This window comes from Crinia signifera, chromosome 2 (assembly GCF_055691185.1).
Source record: "Crinia signifera chromosome 2, ASM5569118v1, whole genome shotgun sequence".
Lineage (NCBI taxonomy): Eukaryota > Metazoa > Chordata > Amphibia > Anura > Myobatrachidae > Crinia > Crinia signifera.
The window spans coordinates 376,900,258-376,916,714 of NC_139218.1; the positions used below are offsets into that span (position 1 = coordinate 376,900,258).

The window sequence follows — 16,457 nt, forward strand, 5'->3', positions numbered from 1 at the left end:
ACCGGGGGTTTCCCCTGTGGGCAGGTCCAACCCTGCTCCTACATATATATTTCAGATTCTGTTTTGAACCCTGAACCCTTTGAGTGCTAACGTTGCTTTGAGAGATCCTCAAAATATCCACCAAAAATGCCAGCGCCGCTCACAGCGACAATTAATTGACTTGGCTGTATTTGTATTTATTTATACTAAAATAACGTGGTGAGCGGCACTGACATTTTTAGTGGATACATTCAGGATCTCTCACAGCAACGGTGACACTCATACACACTGGCCAAATTTTGAGCTCAGTTTTACCGCCCATCGTGTACGACCCAGCGATGAGCAGCAAACGCTGATCATCGCTGGCTGCCTCTCATCTGCTCGCATTACCAGCAGATGAGTGATGGGGTGGGTGGCTTCCGTAGCGTACTGCTAAGGAAAACTGTCCATCTCCGGGGAAATCACTTGGTCGAGCAAAGATCGCTCAGTGTGTACGCACCTTTAGATCCTTTATAATGACTCTGCGACTGACAGCTTATCTTTTTGCTAATGAATAGGTGGATCTTAAGAAGTTGGCTCAATGTGGAATAGAAAAAATATCAAAGGCTTTGTAATGTGTATGCTAAAACCTGATATTTGCAACATGAATGGTTCCAGATTTATTCTGAGTTGGTACGGTCATTCTTGAGTGATGGACATCTGCCGTCATCATCATCAACATTATCACCCACTTGTTTTGAAATGATACAGTAAACAAAACTGTAAATTCCTTTTTCATCCTTTGTGAGCTCTTTTAATTCATATTTATGAGCCTCCTCAAATTTGTTCATCTCTTAATCCTCCATCTTTCCTCCATCTGCTCCTAAGATGATATAATGTTGTTAGATATTAATATGATTGCAACACCTGAATTCCTGAAACGTGAGTCAGAACACCGGGTCACTGCTACTCCCCGGCTTTATTATTTTTCATCCATGCTGTGTGTTACCCTTAAAGAGTACTGAAATTTCTCAGACCTTTGATTTGCTGACAATGATAAACACAGTCCGAGCCTTAAACAACGGTCTGCGTAAACTCAACAGCAATTACTTGACATGGCTTTATATAAGTAGGACAACAAGTCATTATAATTACATAACTTTATTTATAAATGATCTGCTTTTCTTCACTGTAGAATTCTCAATGACTTTATATTTGCGAGTGACATTGTACAAGTAAAAAAATAGCAAAATAATGAAATCACAAGAGACGGTAAGCAAATTCGCCCTTTACGAAGTGATTACATGTAACAAGGCAGCACAGTTGTCTCTCCTGCTGTTGCGGATAACACAAAGCTAATAGAAATCCTCAGTAATCTCTGAAAAGGTTAGGTCCTTCATGTCCGGCCGTAACACCATATGTTATTGACATCCAGTCTTGCAACATTTTCTGAACGGGTTCCTCTAACTCCAATAGCGGTGACAATATATTTTTATATTCCCAATAAAGGCTTATACTTAGTAAATAAGGCATCCCATTGTTGACTACATTAAAAAACAATAACATTATGTTTTTTTTCTTAAGAACCGATGGACACACTGGACCGGTCAAGTAGGTGGGTCACACCTAAAAGCAACAGCAAGTAAGATCAGCCAACAGATACGATGGGCTCCACCGCAGAGATATCAGTCTTTCCAGACTGGATGTTAGAGGACGATGGTAGGGTGTTTGACACTAATGACCGCTTGAAGCTTCTACTTTCAGGCCAGGCAATCCTATACGAAGGGAGGTTTGAGGGCAGCATGTCCTCCTGTGGCCCATTGTGTTTCTTGCACATGTTGAGTAAGGCTTTCAACTCTGATCGGAAATTGTCATTAAGCCAACAATATATAAACGGGTTGTAGCAAGTGCTGCTCATGGCGAACCAGTGAAATGCAAAGTAAATGGCATTGTTAGTGCGGATGACTTGGCTTGAGAGGAGAACTACGTAACAGTTCAAAGGGAACCAGCAGACCGCATAGAGGATCACCACCAGCATCAACATTTTTATAGTCTTCTTCTTTTTACGACGAAGAGCAAAATACTGCTCGGTGGTGACATCACCAATGGCGTTCCGAAGCCATAGCTTCTTTGCCACAGTTGTGTATGCAACAGAGATGATCAACAATGGTAGAACGTAGAGCAAGATGAATGTGGACAGGTCTAGGTACTTCCAGTAGAGTTCTGAGGGTTCCGGGAAATCAGGGAGACACAAACTTCGGATATTCTCCTCACTACAAGCAAAAGAGAACATCAGTGGCATTAAAAACGAATGACCGAAAACCGAACACAGAATATATCGTAGGTCAGTAACGATGAGCAGTCCATGTTCAGACACAAAATTAATTGGTTTGCATATGCCTAGATGGTACAGTAAGTTCCTAATCTCTGCTGCTGGGAGACATACCCAAAAACCTAAAGGTGGACCTACAATGGGTGTGTAAAGAGGTCAACCCTAAGCAACTTTAACCATTTTGCTCCTCAAAAAATACTGATTAGTTTAGCTTTACGCATTGCTTCAGTTAATCATGATACTAGCGGGAATATAGTAGTTGTCTTTACTATGTGTGGCACTTTTTGTGGGGCCTAATTCATCAGGGATCGCTAAATTGAGAAATTGCAATCCAGTCTATTACAGAACAACTGTACATGGGCACATTGCTCAGGTTTGCCCACAATCTGCGAATTATTCCGCATACACATTCTTCTACAATGCAATCACATTTTTATTGACAGGATGTCTGCATTTAGGGGAGGAAACTTGGCTTTCTGTGGGTGTGTTTGTCCTCACGCAGGCGTACACAGGCGTTTCTCTGGTGGGTGTCCACTTAGAGCCTATTGCTTTTGCAGAATTGTGGATGCCTTTGACTGGCCCAGATGAAAGGTAATCTTCCGTGTATCGTTTGTCTTGCAAAAGGCTATGTGAATGAATTATGATTGGCGATGAGAGCGCTACTTCCGAAATGGGTATTTTTTTCTTTATTTCTGGGCTGCGACTCTTTGATCGCAGCAACTGCATTTTCTCAACGTAGCCATCTAGGCTGAATTAGGCCCAAAGTTGGCAAAGGGGCCGATTGTTTCTGAGTATACCGGGTCTCTCCACACGGATGCATACATTGCTGGTGCAGAAGCAATTTTACACATTTTTGCATGTCTGTCCAATTCCGTGCAGAACATACCCTGAGTTTTTATGTGATATTTTATTCTTTTTATCACAGTGTTTTGGAATTCATAATGAATAGCTTGTTATGTTTGTAAATGTAATGTAAAAACGTCAGCTTACCCAATAATGATGAAAACTATTTTTCCTCTGGTAGCTCTGTGTAAAATGAATCCAATCCAAACTTACTTTACCTGTATACGTGAATGCTAAAAACATGAGTTTTTTAGCATCTACGTATGAGTGTAATATACTGTACTGCAGGGGTGGGCAACAAGTGGCCCTGACTGCCCCCCCCGCTCGGCGCTGCTGTATGTATGTCCAATGGCGGCTGTGTGTGCGCGGGGCAAAGTCCTGTGTAGCCTATGCTCAGCCTGTGCATAGCAGGCACCAGGCGCAGCCCAATGCATGTGCAGATGGCCACAGGAGTACGCTGCCACCGTCGGACACACATACAGCAGCGCTGAGCCGCCCGCCCCCCCTGCAAGTCACTACAGCTGTAGCGCCGCTGCCGAGGATGGGTGAGTCGCCATGATTGCATGGGACTGCAATCAGCGGCATTTTTCAAGGCTGGCGCGCAGATGTTTGGAATATTTAAAAAGGGGCAGGTGGGGGCATTACTAATGGGGGCAGTGGGGGCATTATGTTGAGGGCAGGTGTGTGAAATAACTAAGGGGGAGCTGGTGTGTGAAAATGTGAGGGGCATGTGTGGCAATACTAATGGGGGCAGGTGTGAGGAATTACTAAGGGGGAGCTGGTGTGTGGAATTACTAATGTAAGGGGCAAGAATAAGGGGCCTACTATTGTGTTGCATGATGTATAAAAAGGGCATATGGTGTGCTACAATACATTTAAAGACACACCCCCTTTTGAGTGACCACACCCCCTATTTCTGGAGTGCGGCCCTCGAATATCTGCTGGAAGTACTAAGTGCCCCCCCAGCTGAAATAATAGCTCACCCCTGCTGTACTGTATAATATAATAAGAGGAACATTCGGAAACGTATCCTTTGGTGCCAGCATCCTGAGAATCACTCACCAATTGCACTGCTGCTGCTGTTATTTTCATGGGGTTTTCTCTTGCATTTATAAACAGGAACTTTACAATTGAATAATTGAACACAGAAAGAGCGCGAACAGAGTAAATATCTTTTTTTCCATTATTAATGCACCAGAAAATTCAATAAAAACAATTCAGATTCCCCCAGCGCACTGTGATGGACCAGCAAAAGAGCTTTATATCCTACATGGTAGCAGAAATGCAGACACCTCAGCTGCATAATAACACAGTATTTGCAAACACATGGTAAGTCTCTGCTCTGTAAATCCTACACTACATGTAAATGCAGTAACACCTACTGTGCATTGAGAGTTCCTAAATTGAGAGACACCTCACCTAGAGACATCCCGGGACTCTTCAATAAGGCACTAAAAGGATCAGGATACCCACCAGCTACTGACCCACACATGCCTCTCAGCACAGTGATACACAGAATGGTTCTGCAGTTGCTCATACTGTACCTCCCAACTGTCCCAATTTGTTTTTTGTGATTTTTTGGAAGCATCCCATGGTGGGGGGCAGCTAGGAGTACTGCTGCCCATTGTTGCTCTCTGCTTAGAGAGACCGACGGGCTAGGGGCATGGCCAGCAGCTCAGAAAGCGCTGGCCATGTCCCCAGATTGATGGGAAATGGGGGTGTGGCTTGTGGCAGTAACATACCAGCAAGGCCACGCCCCCTTCAGCAGAGGCCGAGCCACCTTTTCGGCTGCGCAAGAGTCCCGATTCATCTAGTGGAGCTGTTGGGAGCTATGAATTGCTTGATCAATTTATCAGCCCATTGCAGTGTGGGAATATGTATGTATAGGTGGCGGTGGGATGGGACACCAACAGAATGTATGTACACCCCAACCAATGCCATAAGTCAACAATCAGTCCAGTTCTCAACCATTGGGGATGTCCAGTATTAATAGTGGTTCTGACAGATAAAATAGCAATAATTCTATCTTTGGAAGATGTCCATCTAGCACTGTGGCTCTCTAAAACAGTGACGAGATAGCAGAGCGCATGCAAAGAACTATAAATGGCAGCCATCTTGGTTGGGGAATGAAGCCTCCCTGAATAAAACTAATATAGAGTTTGAGCAGTAATACTCTCCAGCTTCAACATACAAGTGCATGTATGGGAGGGGGTAATTCTGACTAGATAGAATAATATAGATACCTCCAGCGTACTGCTATGGTCAATCTGTATTGTAAATGTGATATATATATATATATATATATATATATATATATATATATATATAAATATATATCGCTCTCTACAGTAAATTTACATACCTATTGAATTGATATATACTGTAGGTCTGCAGAAAGACTTATCTCTTGAAACATTGAGCCATTAACTAGATTCACACAGAGCATGGAACCGGTAAACGTGTTCTTCCTATTTTACATTTAAATTGCCTTAAGTGTACCGGGGAAGTGTTGGAACTGAAAGCCCATTGTTTATGTCCTGCTGCGTCTAAGTGAATATATGTTGATAATAAATACTATAAATCACTTTTTGAAGCTGTTCCAAAACAAAAGGCTTTTGCTTTTTACATACACTGAGACAATACACTGACTGTGCATCAGAAGAACACCAGAATAATGAGGTCTTAAATATTAGATGTAATGTAATTGACGCTCGGTAATAACAAAAACAATGTATATAAATATTGTGTGACTTGTGAGTCTATGGAATTTGTAATATGCAAACTAATCTCAAAAAGTTCTATAACAGTTAGGGCCATATTAGTGTACATAGGCCCTTATTCTAGTTGACTCGGACAGATACGTATTTCGGATGGGCACCGACTGTTCTTAGCCCCGCCTACCGTACGGATGCTCACACCGTCTGAACGCGGTAAGACCCCGAGCGAACGGACCGTGAGTGGATGTTTCCTGTGAACAACTCCCCCATCTGTGGGAACCTCCCCCATCCTCCGATGGTCGCCGACCATCGAATGATGGACCGAGCGGACATGTTGCCATATGAAAGAAGGGATATGGGCGGGCAGCTGACATTCGGATATGTCAGCTGTCCACCCCCCACACGTGCGTCATGGCCGCATTACCATACGTATGCCCAGCGTTTTCATGGAAACGCCCATGAAACGTGAGGCGTACGCATATGGTAATGAGCCCAAGCAGCCCTTCATGCCCCTCTCCACCCCCTGCTCGGACGGTTCCGACCGATAATTTTCTGCACGGAACTCACTCCGTGTTCGGACGTGCAACACGTTCGCACATGTGCAGATACGCCTCTGCACATGCGCAAATACCAAACATCGGACGTCCGACCGAACAAGGAGCTGTCCGACTCAATCAGAATAAGGACCATAGTGCTGCGGCTGATGGAAAATATATCTATATATTACATAACATTGCTGCAATATACAGTAACCTGTCGTTGTCATCGGAAAATGTTACTGTCCAGCCGCGGCCTCCGATATATGCTAACTGTAATCCCAGCAAGCAGTGCGAAGACAAAGGACCAGGTGTTGCAATGCCGGCAGCAGCATGACTGACACGGTGCGGCTTTTGGGCGGTGTAGCGATGCAGAGGCCGGCACTACCCTTCATAATAGAGATTTGGCTCTCCTGCTCTGAAGATGTAATGGGTCCATGGGCTGCATCATTGGACACAGACACCAGTGTCCAGATCCTACGACCAGCCTGAGCATCAGCTTACTGAGGCTGGCTGGGACCTGTAACCATTGATGGTCCCAATGGTGATCAGAGGCACAGACACAGGCAAGAGTACAGTGTCTCCTGCAGGCACCGCCTGCTGCAACAGGATTTTTGAATTACACAACAGCTTCCTTGTGACTGTGCAATTCCATGCAGACATGAATCAGGCATCAAATCTGATGTCTCCTTCACACTGCACATTCGCTGGCAGTGCCGTGGGCTCCCGTCACAGGGTGTGCGCCAACACAAGAGGGCGGAGTGACGGAACAATAGCAGTGACTTTCAGTATTCTTCCCCCCCCCCTTTCCCCCCCAGTGACGTATTTTATGCTCTCCAGAAATAGTAAAACGAAACAAAAACATGACATATATCTGTTCCTCTCTGAATTGCTTCATCCATGGCGTACGGGGAAGCTAATCAGGGGGACTGCTGAGGAAAGTTGAGACTTCTCCGCAACAACACATTTCCAGAAATTAAAAGTGACTTTATGGTAACACTGTATATTAGTTCGTTGCTCTTTGCAGACAGGCATTTTTATCTGAACGACTAAAGGTCCATACACACTGAGCGACCAATACAAGCAGATGAACGGCTTTCCCGGCGATGATGCGGGAGCACCCATCACCACTCACCGCTCATCGCTGGGCCGTACACACTGGGCGGCTTCGAGCTGAAAGCCACTCAAAACACTAAGGGGGAAATTTACTAATATGAATTCGTAAAAAATAGGTGTATTCGTAGGCAGAAATACACCTATTTTTTACACATTTGTATTTTCGGGATTTACTATCCCAAAAATACAGCAATTCGTATTCCTAAAGATGGGACATTCGTATTTGTATTTACAAATACGAATGTCTACACCATCGATAGGATACGACAGGAATCACCTTTCAAAAGAATGGTGGTTCCTGATTTACTAAGCAGCCGTACTGATAATACGGCTGCTAAGTGGTGTAAAACACCCACGAAAATACGACAGGAAAATACACCTTGCTTTCCCTGTCATATTTGCCTTTAGCCTGCACGGATCAGTCAGATCCGTGCAGGCTTTAGTGTAAAAAAATAGAAAAATAAATAAATATATAAAAAAAACGGCGTGGGGTCCCCCCCACAGCTGTAACCAGCACCAGGCTGAAAGAGCCGGGACCGGTTTTATGTATTTATTTTTTCTAATTTTTTTTACACCTTGCAGCCTGCACGGATCTGACTGATCCGTGCAGTCTGCCTCCACTAATTCGTATTAGCGGCCGTATATATGGCCAGCTAATACAAATTAGTACGACAACGGAGGGTTACAAAGCAGTAGTATATGACTGCTTTGTAAATACCCCTACGGAACACGACTTTGCATACGACTGAAACAGTCGTATGCAGCCGTAGGGGAAATACTAATACGAAAAACTAGGTTTTTCATATTAGTAAATTTCCCCCTAAAGGTGCCCACAGACGCTACAATTGTACTGTGCTATGCGTTTTTGACTGTACAATGGTTCTATACAATTTTTCTTCCAGCTTGCTATGAGATGTGCACTTGGATGCATGTGATGAACCCATGTTTGTAATGTTAAATTTCAGATGTAGTCTAAAAAGTACGTGCAGCACGTACTTTTTTAGACATACAATATCGGGCTCCTGGGAACATAAACACCATCCAATAATTGTACATAAGATGCAATTTGTGCTTAAAAAGTACAAAACGCATTCGATAATTGATGCATCTGTGGGCACCTTTAGTTTGATCGGCTTTCAGCTCAAAATCTCCCAGTGTGTATGGGCCTTTAGAGAAGCATTTCTCAGACCAATTTTCAAAAAACCTATATTAGACCCCTGACTTATGACGAACTACAGGCCAGTTTCAAACCGTCCTTTTCTAGAAACCCACCTCTCAAACCATTATATTTATGATCCATTCCAGTCAGGAGAAGACACAGCACTGAAACAGCCCTGGTACAGTATGTGCGCTGAATGATCTTCTGATAGCAAGAGACAGAGGGGGCTGTTCAATCTTAATCCCTCTGGATCTCTGCAGCGTTCGATACTGTGGACCATGGGATTCTGATTGAGCGCTGTAGAATGTCTGTGGACTGGATGGCACAGTACTAAGGTGGGTCAAATCTCTGAGTCACAGAGAGTTTCATCTGGAGTATGCTCATTGTCCCCTCTGCCGCTGCCATGTGCGGTGCCACAGGGTTCTATATTAAACCCTGATAAAACAAAGGTATTTATGATAAATCCAAGGACAAGACTGCAGTATATTCTACCAACAGGATTTACAGAACACTTGGAGGCTCAATACTACAATACACTGAACATGTGCAGAATTTTGGCATGGTGCTGGATGGTGGCTTCACACTTAAACATCAGATATCAGCCACAATCACATCCTCATTCTTTCATCTGAGGAACAGAGCCAGAATCAAACACTCAATTCCCCCCGAAGAACTGCCTTCAGTCATACATGCATTTGTAACATCACCCCTAGACTACTGCAATGCCATCTACCTCAGTCTCCCAGCAAAAGGAGGCGGGGTTAGCGTGTTAGTAGGGAGGGTTGGGGTTAGGCTGCTGGGTGGGAGGGGTTAGCGTTAAGCACTGGGGAGGGAGGATTAGGTTGAGGTATTTACAAAGGGGGATTAGGGTCAGGCCGCGAAGGGGGGTGTGCAGGGAGGATTAGAGTTAGGGGAAGAGGGTTGGGGGTTACTTACGAAGCCCCTGTTGGGATTCTCCATATCAGAGATAAGCCATTTAAATTATAGTCAAATTTGAAGTTAATTTCGATTGATGCTCTAAGAATATTTAGAGAAAATGTCCCCAATCTGTGCCTGCAGGTTTTGGTGCAGGACAGAGATTCAAACGGTGAAATTAATACAATTTTTATAGTACGTAGATTAAACAAATTTGACTTGAAAAAAAAAAAGTGGTACTTGTTTCCTAGCACGGCCACAATCTTATGGATCGTGTACCTTTAAGTTAAGGTACACGATCCACACGATGGACCCGATTTCCTTTGAAATCAGGTCCATTTTGCCGGCTAGGACACAATATCGGGGGCATCGCGTCGGTCGGGACCATTAACATTGGTCCCGACGCGACCGACGCGATGCCCCCGATTTTTCCATAGGCTTCAATGTTAAAAAATATTTTAACATTGAAATCGTGAGAAAATGTGAAAAATGTGAAATGGGCCAATATGACCCATTTCACATTATAGATGTCCCCGTCGTCACCCCACGATAGACGCCAACCCGAAGCGTGGCGAGCGCAGCGAGCCCGCGAGGGGCGTCGGTGCGCGTCCTCCGATCTTTTTATTCCCCTACTATCCACGTCGGCGTGGAGTTGAGAATAGAATAGTGTGGCGAGCGCAGCGAGCCACCGAGCCCGAAGCGTGGCGAGCGCAGCGAGCCCCGCGAGGGGACGCGTATAACTTCACAGGTATACGCGTCCCCTCGCGGGGCTCGCTGCGCTCGCCACGCTTCGGGCTCGGTGGCTCGCTGCGCTCGCCACACTATTCTATTCTCAACTCCACGCCGACGTGGATAGTAGGGGAATGAAAAGGTCGGAGGACGCGCACCGCCGCCCCTCGCGGGCTCGCGGCGCTCGCCACGCTTCGGGTTGGCGTCTATCGTGGGGTGGGGTTTACGCCGTTAAATTTGGGGGGGTTGGGAATATTTTACATTGAATCCAATGTAAAATCGGGTCCCAGGGACCCGATTTACATTTCATTCAATAAAAAAATCGGGTCGAAAATCGGTCGGTCGCGTCGATCGCATCGCATGCGACCAAATCGCATGCGATGCGATCGACCCGATTTTTCCGACACGACCACCCCGATGTAAATCGGTGTGACCGTGCTAGGAAACAAGTACCAAAAAAGTATATAATAAAAAGATATTTGATACAATATTTGTAAAAAGTACATTATTTAGGACAAAAACTTGGTTGATACTATTGTAAGTAAAATAAAAAACTCAATATATAACCAATAAAGACCAGGGCCGGCGCCACCACTAGGCAGCATTAGGGCGGCAGTTTGGAGCTGGTCGCCCCCACCCCCATCACCCAGCAAGCAGTCCCATCCCCAGGGAGCGTCGTGGCGTGGCGACCTGCATCACCCGGCAAGCTCCACCCCCCTCGAAAGTCACAGCACCGGACCGGAGCCAGCAAGCCCCCCTCCCTGGGGAGCGTTGCGGCGGCTAGCGCCGCATTGCACTGCAAGCGCCCCCCCCCGGAACGTCACAGCGCCGCTCGCCGCATCGCTGGACCCGGCCCTGATAAAGACCTATAAAGTCATTTCATCTCTCCCAATAAGCCAATAGAGTTCCCATTTTTAGAGTTACAACAATATCATACTGTATTTTCTTTTATCATAATCCACATGCTCAATTGCTTTGAATGGTGAAGCTTTATGTAGTGTCTTATTTTATCAGTAATATTCCTGATACTGTAGGTACACGCTTAAGTGGTCTCTTAGCTTAAAGCTGGGTACACACTGGTAGATAGATCTGCAGACCCTGGCCAGAAGCTCTTTTCGCATTGCTACATTTTATGGGCCAGATTCTCAAAGCTTCAACAGTGATAAAATGGAGATTGATAAACAGCCAGCCAATCAGCTCCTACCTGCCATGTCACAGACTGGGTTTGAAAAATGTCAGGCAGGAGCTGATTGGCTGGCTGTTTTATCACTTTTGAAGCTGAGAGAATCTGGCCCTATATCTGAAATAATTTCTGCTAAGTGGCGTGTAACAAGTTCCAATCAGTACATTGCAAGTTCTTTTTCTCCATAGACTGTACATTGATGTACATGTTACATAAGGACCTGAGTTGTCCCACAGGTGTAATGCAGGCTGCTAAACATGCACAAATTCTGTCCACTATCCCCGTCTTTCCTTCCTTCCTGAATAAATGTAACTTATTACGACTTTTAACCCAAAGGACGTCTGACTTCTGCTAAATGTAATTGCCCATTCAGCTGCGTCTTAGTAATATCCACTACGCCATATTTCTTTCACACATTGTTCATATTTGATCACCAGATGCTTAATACGAGATGTGGTCAGAATCCCGGCAGTCAGGATACCGACCGTCACAATAACAATGATAAGTACTAATGCTAGGGTTAGGTTTGGGGTTAGACACTAGGGGAAGGGCTAGTGGTAGGCTGAGGGAGGGGACAGTGTGGGTAATGCTGCATAAGGGCATAGTAAGGCTGCAAAAAGTGACATTAGGGTTAGACTGTGGGAGGCGAGGCTCTCTCAGCCAATCAGCAGCTGCCCATTTCTTTCAATGGGGCAGAGATAAAGTGGAAGGTGATAACACACCAGCCAATCAAATCCTAACTGTAATTTTTCAAACATAACTAGTGTGTTGTCGCAGTGTTGTGTGTGGATATAAGCTGCCGCAGAGCCGCCCACCTCCCTTGCGTGCTGATTTCCCTGAAGGCATGCAAATGGCTGTTTAGCACAAACATCCATTTGCAGCTTGCATGCTGGGAAGAAATCCCCTTTGTATGTAAGAGTTTATTTATCAAGCAGTGGAAAAGTGGACCAGCAGAGAAGTTACCCAATCAGCTTTGGAGACACATTTATCATCACACTCTATAAAATAAAGATGAATGCTGATTGGTTACTTTGGGACCTTCTCTGCTTGATACATTAACCCCAGATCTTTGCCGTATGGTCACTTCATTTACCTGTATTCAAAGGTGAAGAGTTTTTGATAAATTGCATGGGGCAGAGAGAAGCACGTAGCCATTATCCAGATGACAGCAATGTAAGCCACACCTTTGACAGTCGATATCCGTGGCTTTAGAGGGTGCATGATGACCTGGAAAGAGACAAAATGGACAGGTTCACTTTCAGACAGTCAGACTTTACATAAGAAAGTGACAAATGTTTGAAACAAATACCCTTTGCAATTTAGTACAATCGTTCATATAGAGACACTTTGAGGTAGGATTGCTGTAACTGCTTTGGTACCTTATGGATATGCTCTGACCCTGCAATGGCTCGCCGCAGCATTACTAGGTCTATGTGCCGTTACCCCCTACCCATAGCTTCCAACACTTGTGGCGTGGCCGGCAGGACTCCTGCACATGCCAAAGAATTTTGGGGCTTGGCTTAGCGGCCTGAGAGTGCGGCCTACAAATTGGGTCACTCCCATGAGGCCAAGCCATGTTTTCCTCCGCTGAAGGGGCATAGCCAGTGCTCTGAAGGCTATTGGCCATGCCTACAGCCACTCTCCAGGCATAGACGCTGTGCAGGGCAGAAGATAGCAGGGGGGACTCCCAACTGCCCCTTCCCCACCATGGGACACTGCCAGCCCCAGGTGGGACCATCCCCAAAAACCGGGATTGTCCTGTGAAAATTGGGACAGTTGGGAGGTATGCCTTACCCTTCATCCCTCACACCGCTAATTATACTCATACTATCCCGGAGATCATTGATGAAAGGTCCTGGAGGGCTACCGGTTACCTGGGATTCCTTATTCTGTGACCTCCGGTGCTGTAAATTGAGCTGCACCGCGGGTCACAGGAGCAGTGCGGAGTCCAGATGACCAGCAGCCCACACAAGAGCACCAATCAATGAACCCTGGGGATGATTTTTTTTTTTTACAGAGTTGACACATACAGTAGCTGATCACTCTGGCCCCATTACAGCACTGCTGTCTCTGCCTAGGGGCAGAGAAAGCTGTGCCTGGTTAGGAGATTTTCAATAAGCCCTGTGATTTGCCAGCTGAAACTGGCGTTATTATCACAGGGCTCACTGGTTTTTTTAGTTCACGTTTTGTTTTAGTAAATTCGGCCGGATCGCATTTCTCCATTCTAAAAAAAATGCGAATGGAAGGGTTTGGAGTAGTTTTTCATGTAAACTGCTCCAAAAGCCCTTAACCCTTTGAGTGCTAACATCTCTGTGAGAGATGTGCTAAATATTTGCCAAAAACGTCACTCAAATTTGTTATATAAATTCAAATAAAAAAAGTTGTTTAAAAAAAAAAAAAGGTTTCCTATATAAGGCAAACATTACAGGTCACTGTGATAAATACAAGTGTTTGTTTGGCAATTTTCAGACCTATTTTGACAAATTCATTTGGCACTCAAAGGGTTAAATGCATTCAAAACAAATCGACCCCTAAACCTCTGTGAAATGTTTTTGATGCTTGTTAAAAGGGACCTTGAGTCTTCCTAGAGAAAAGCGCTATAAATATAAAACTGTTATCGTTCCTATTATTTTATACATTCCCTAACACACGCACAATAATTTGGTCAGCAGGCAATCAGCAGTGTTTCTTTGGACCGAGGGAAAGAACCGAAGGACCCAGTGGTCAACCACACATACAAGAGGAGAACAAATACACTCCGCACAGCAAGTACCTTATCCAGAATCATATTAATGGCACCGATGCTGTGCGGAAACAACGATCGCCACTGTGCAATTGTGCTAGCTCCGTGACTCACACTGCAGACCCTGAATAGGATCCATTAGAAATGAATTAAAGGAAAAGGAGATGAAAGAGATAAGAACACGAAAGGAACATAAGCCATTTGGCACGAGCAGCAGGGGATAATGCAACCGGTGAGTGGTTATTGTAGGCTATAGGCCTACAATCAAGCCTTGGCAGCCTTCACTTACTCCATAAGAGATCTCACACATAGCCCAGGCTTGGTAATATGTAATGAGTAGTGACATCGTACCTGGTGTCTGTCCACGGCAATTGCTGTAAGGGTGAGAGCAGAGACGTGCAATGAGCAATACTGGGCGAAGCGGCTCACGTGGCACATTCCTTTCCCAAACATCCAGGTGCTGTTCACAAAGCGAGCCTGCGGAGAGGTCAGGACACAATTGTTACCGCTAGTTTTCAGGTAGTGAAGTACAAAGTATGGGCGTGACTCATGGGCAAACAGTTTAATTAAGCTATAATGCGGCAGTTGGTGCCTAGTGTAAGTAGACGCCACCTGGTTGCTTCTACAGGACCATTGGTCATCTGGGTGACCTTCAGAATGACCACAGTAATGCCTCTGCTGGGGGCCTGGAAGTACTCGTAGGAAGACTCTGGCATCAGCACTCGTCTTGTGAAATGGAGCCCATCGCCGTTCCCTCACCACCCCCCAAACAGCGGCAGCCTTCCACTCACTTAATGTCTGTCCATGAATCATCCCCTATATGAAGGAGATTTATTAAACCTTCAGTAGTGGTCAAGTAGAGAAGGTGCCCGTGGCATTAAACTACCTATGAAAGTGGTTCCCGAACTCAGTCCTCAAGACTCCCTAAAGGCCCATGCACACTGGGCGATTTTGAGCTGAAAGCAGCTCACTTTTGGTGTTTTGAGCTGATTTCAGTTCAAAACCGCCCAGTGTGTATGCTCCCGCATCATTGCCAAAAGTTCATCTGCTGATATTACCAGCCAAGTGGATGGCTTCCATAGCATCCTGCTATGAAAAGTATGGTTCTCTGTGACGCTACAGATATTGTACAGAGAAATAAAGTTATATTTATACATAATTTCTTCCTCAAAAAGCAATTAGTTGTTATTTGTGCTGTGTTTTGTGTGTTTTCCTTTGCATATAGTCAATGCAAGGTGCAAGACTGGGCTGCAAACTCTTCATCAATAGGAATTCTTGAGATGAAATTCTTCAACATTCAAACGGTTTTAAAACAAAGCTGCCTTCAGGAGAACCTTCCTTTCCCAAGTAAACAGTGCATACTCAGATCAGGTACAAAGCACTTAGGGAAAGAACTATAATTGAAGTAAGTGGGTAGAGATCTCTTTTTTAAGTCCTTTCATTGGAGCCATGGGAGCAATCGTGCATGTAGTCAGGGCCAGCAACAAAAATCTTAAGGCCTGGTACACTTTTATAATTGGGGCCCCCATTCCTTCTGAGAAGATAAATACGCATGGTTTAAAGTGGTCCTAGAGAGGTGGTGGAACAACAGCATGACAAGCATGAATACCACGTGCATACATATACACATTTAGAGACTCTGATATAGCAAAATACATTTTAGATGCTTAGTTTTAACACTTCTGCCATCAGCTGACACTTGAAATATTTAAATAGCAGGCCACACAGTGCCTCAATTAACATGATATGCCACACAGTGCCCCCATTAACATGATATGCCACAATATACCTTCAAATCACAATATATGCCACGCAGTGCCCCAATTAACATGACATGCCACAATATACCTTCAAATCACAATATATGCCACACAGTGCCCCAATTAACATGATATGCCACAATATACCTTCAAATCACAATATATGCCACGCAGTGCCCCAATTAACATGACATGCCACAATATACCTTCAAATCACATTGTATGCCACACACTGCCCCAATTAACATGATATGCCACAATATGCCTTCAAATCACATTGTATGCCACACACTGCCCCAATTAACATATGCCTCCAACTCACAGTGTATGCCACACAGTGCCCCAATTAACATGATATGCCACAATGTGCCTTAAAATCACATTGTATGCCGCACTGTGCCACAATTAACATGATGTGCCACAATATGCCTTCAAATCATATTGTATGCCACGCAGTGCCCCAATT

At 44.8% G+C, this 16,457-nt stretch overlaps 1 protein-coding gene across 1 annotated transcript in view; it reads right to left on the reverse strand.

The window, feature by feature from the left end:
* Positions 1-1,103: 1,103 nt before the first annotated feature.
* Positions 1,104-16,457, reverse strand: part of GPR83 (G protein-coupled receptor 83) — a 37,962-nt gene continuing 22,608 nt past the window's right edge. Inside the window, exons 2-4 of the mRNA XM_083170096.1 lie at positions 14,583-14,708; positions 12,582-12,715; positions 1,104-2,231 (exon numbers count right to left, since the gene is read on the reverse strand). Of these exons, the coding sequence (XP_083026222.1) occupies positions 1,607-2,231; positions 12,582-12,715; positions 14,583-14,708 (885 nt within the window). The 3' untranslated portion in view covers positions 1,104-1,606. The remainder of the gene's footprint in view (positions 2,232-12,581; positions 12,716-14,582; positions 14,709-16,457) is intronic.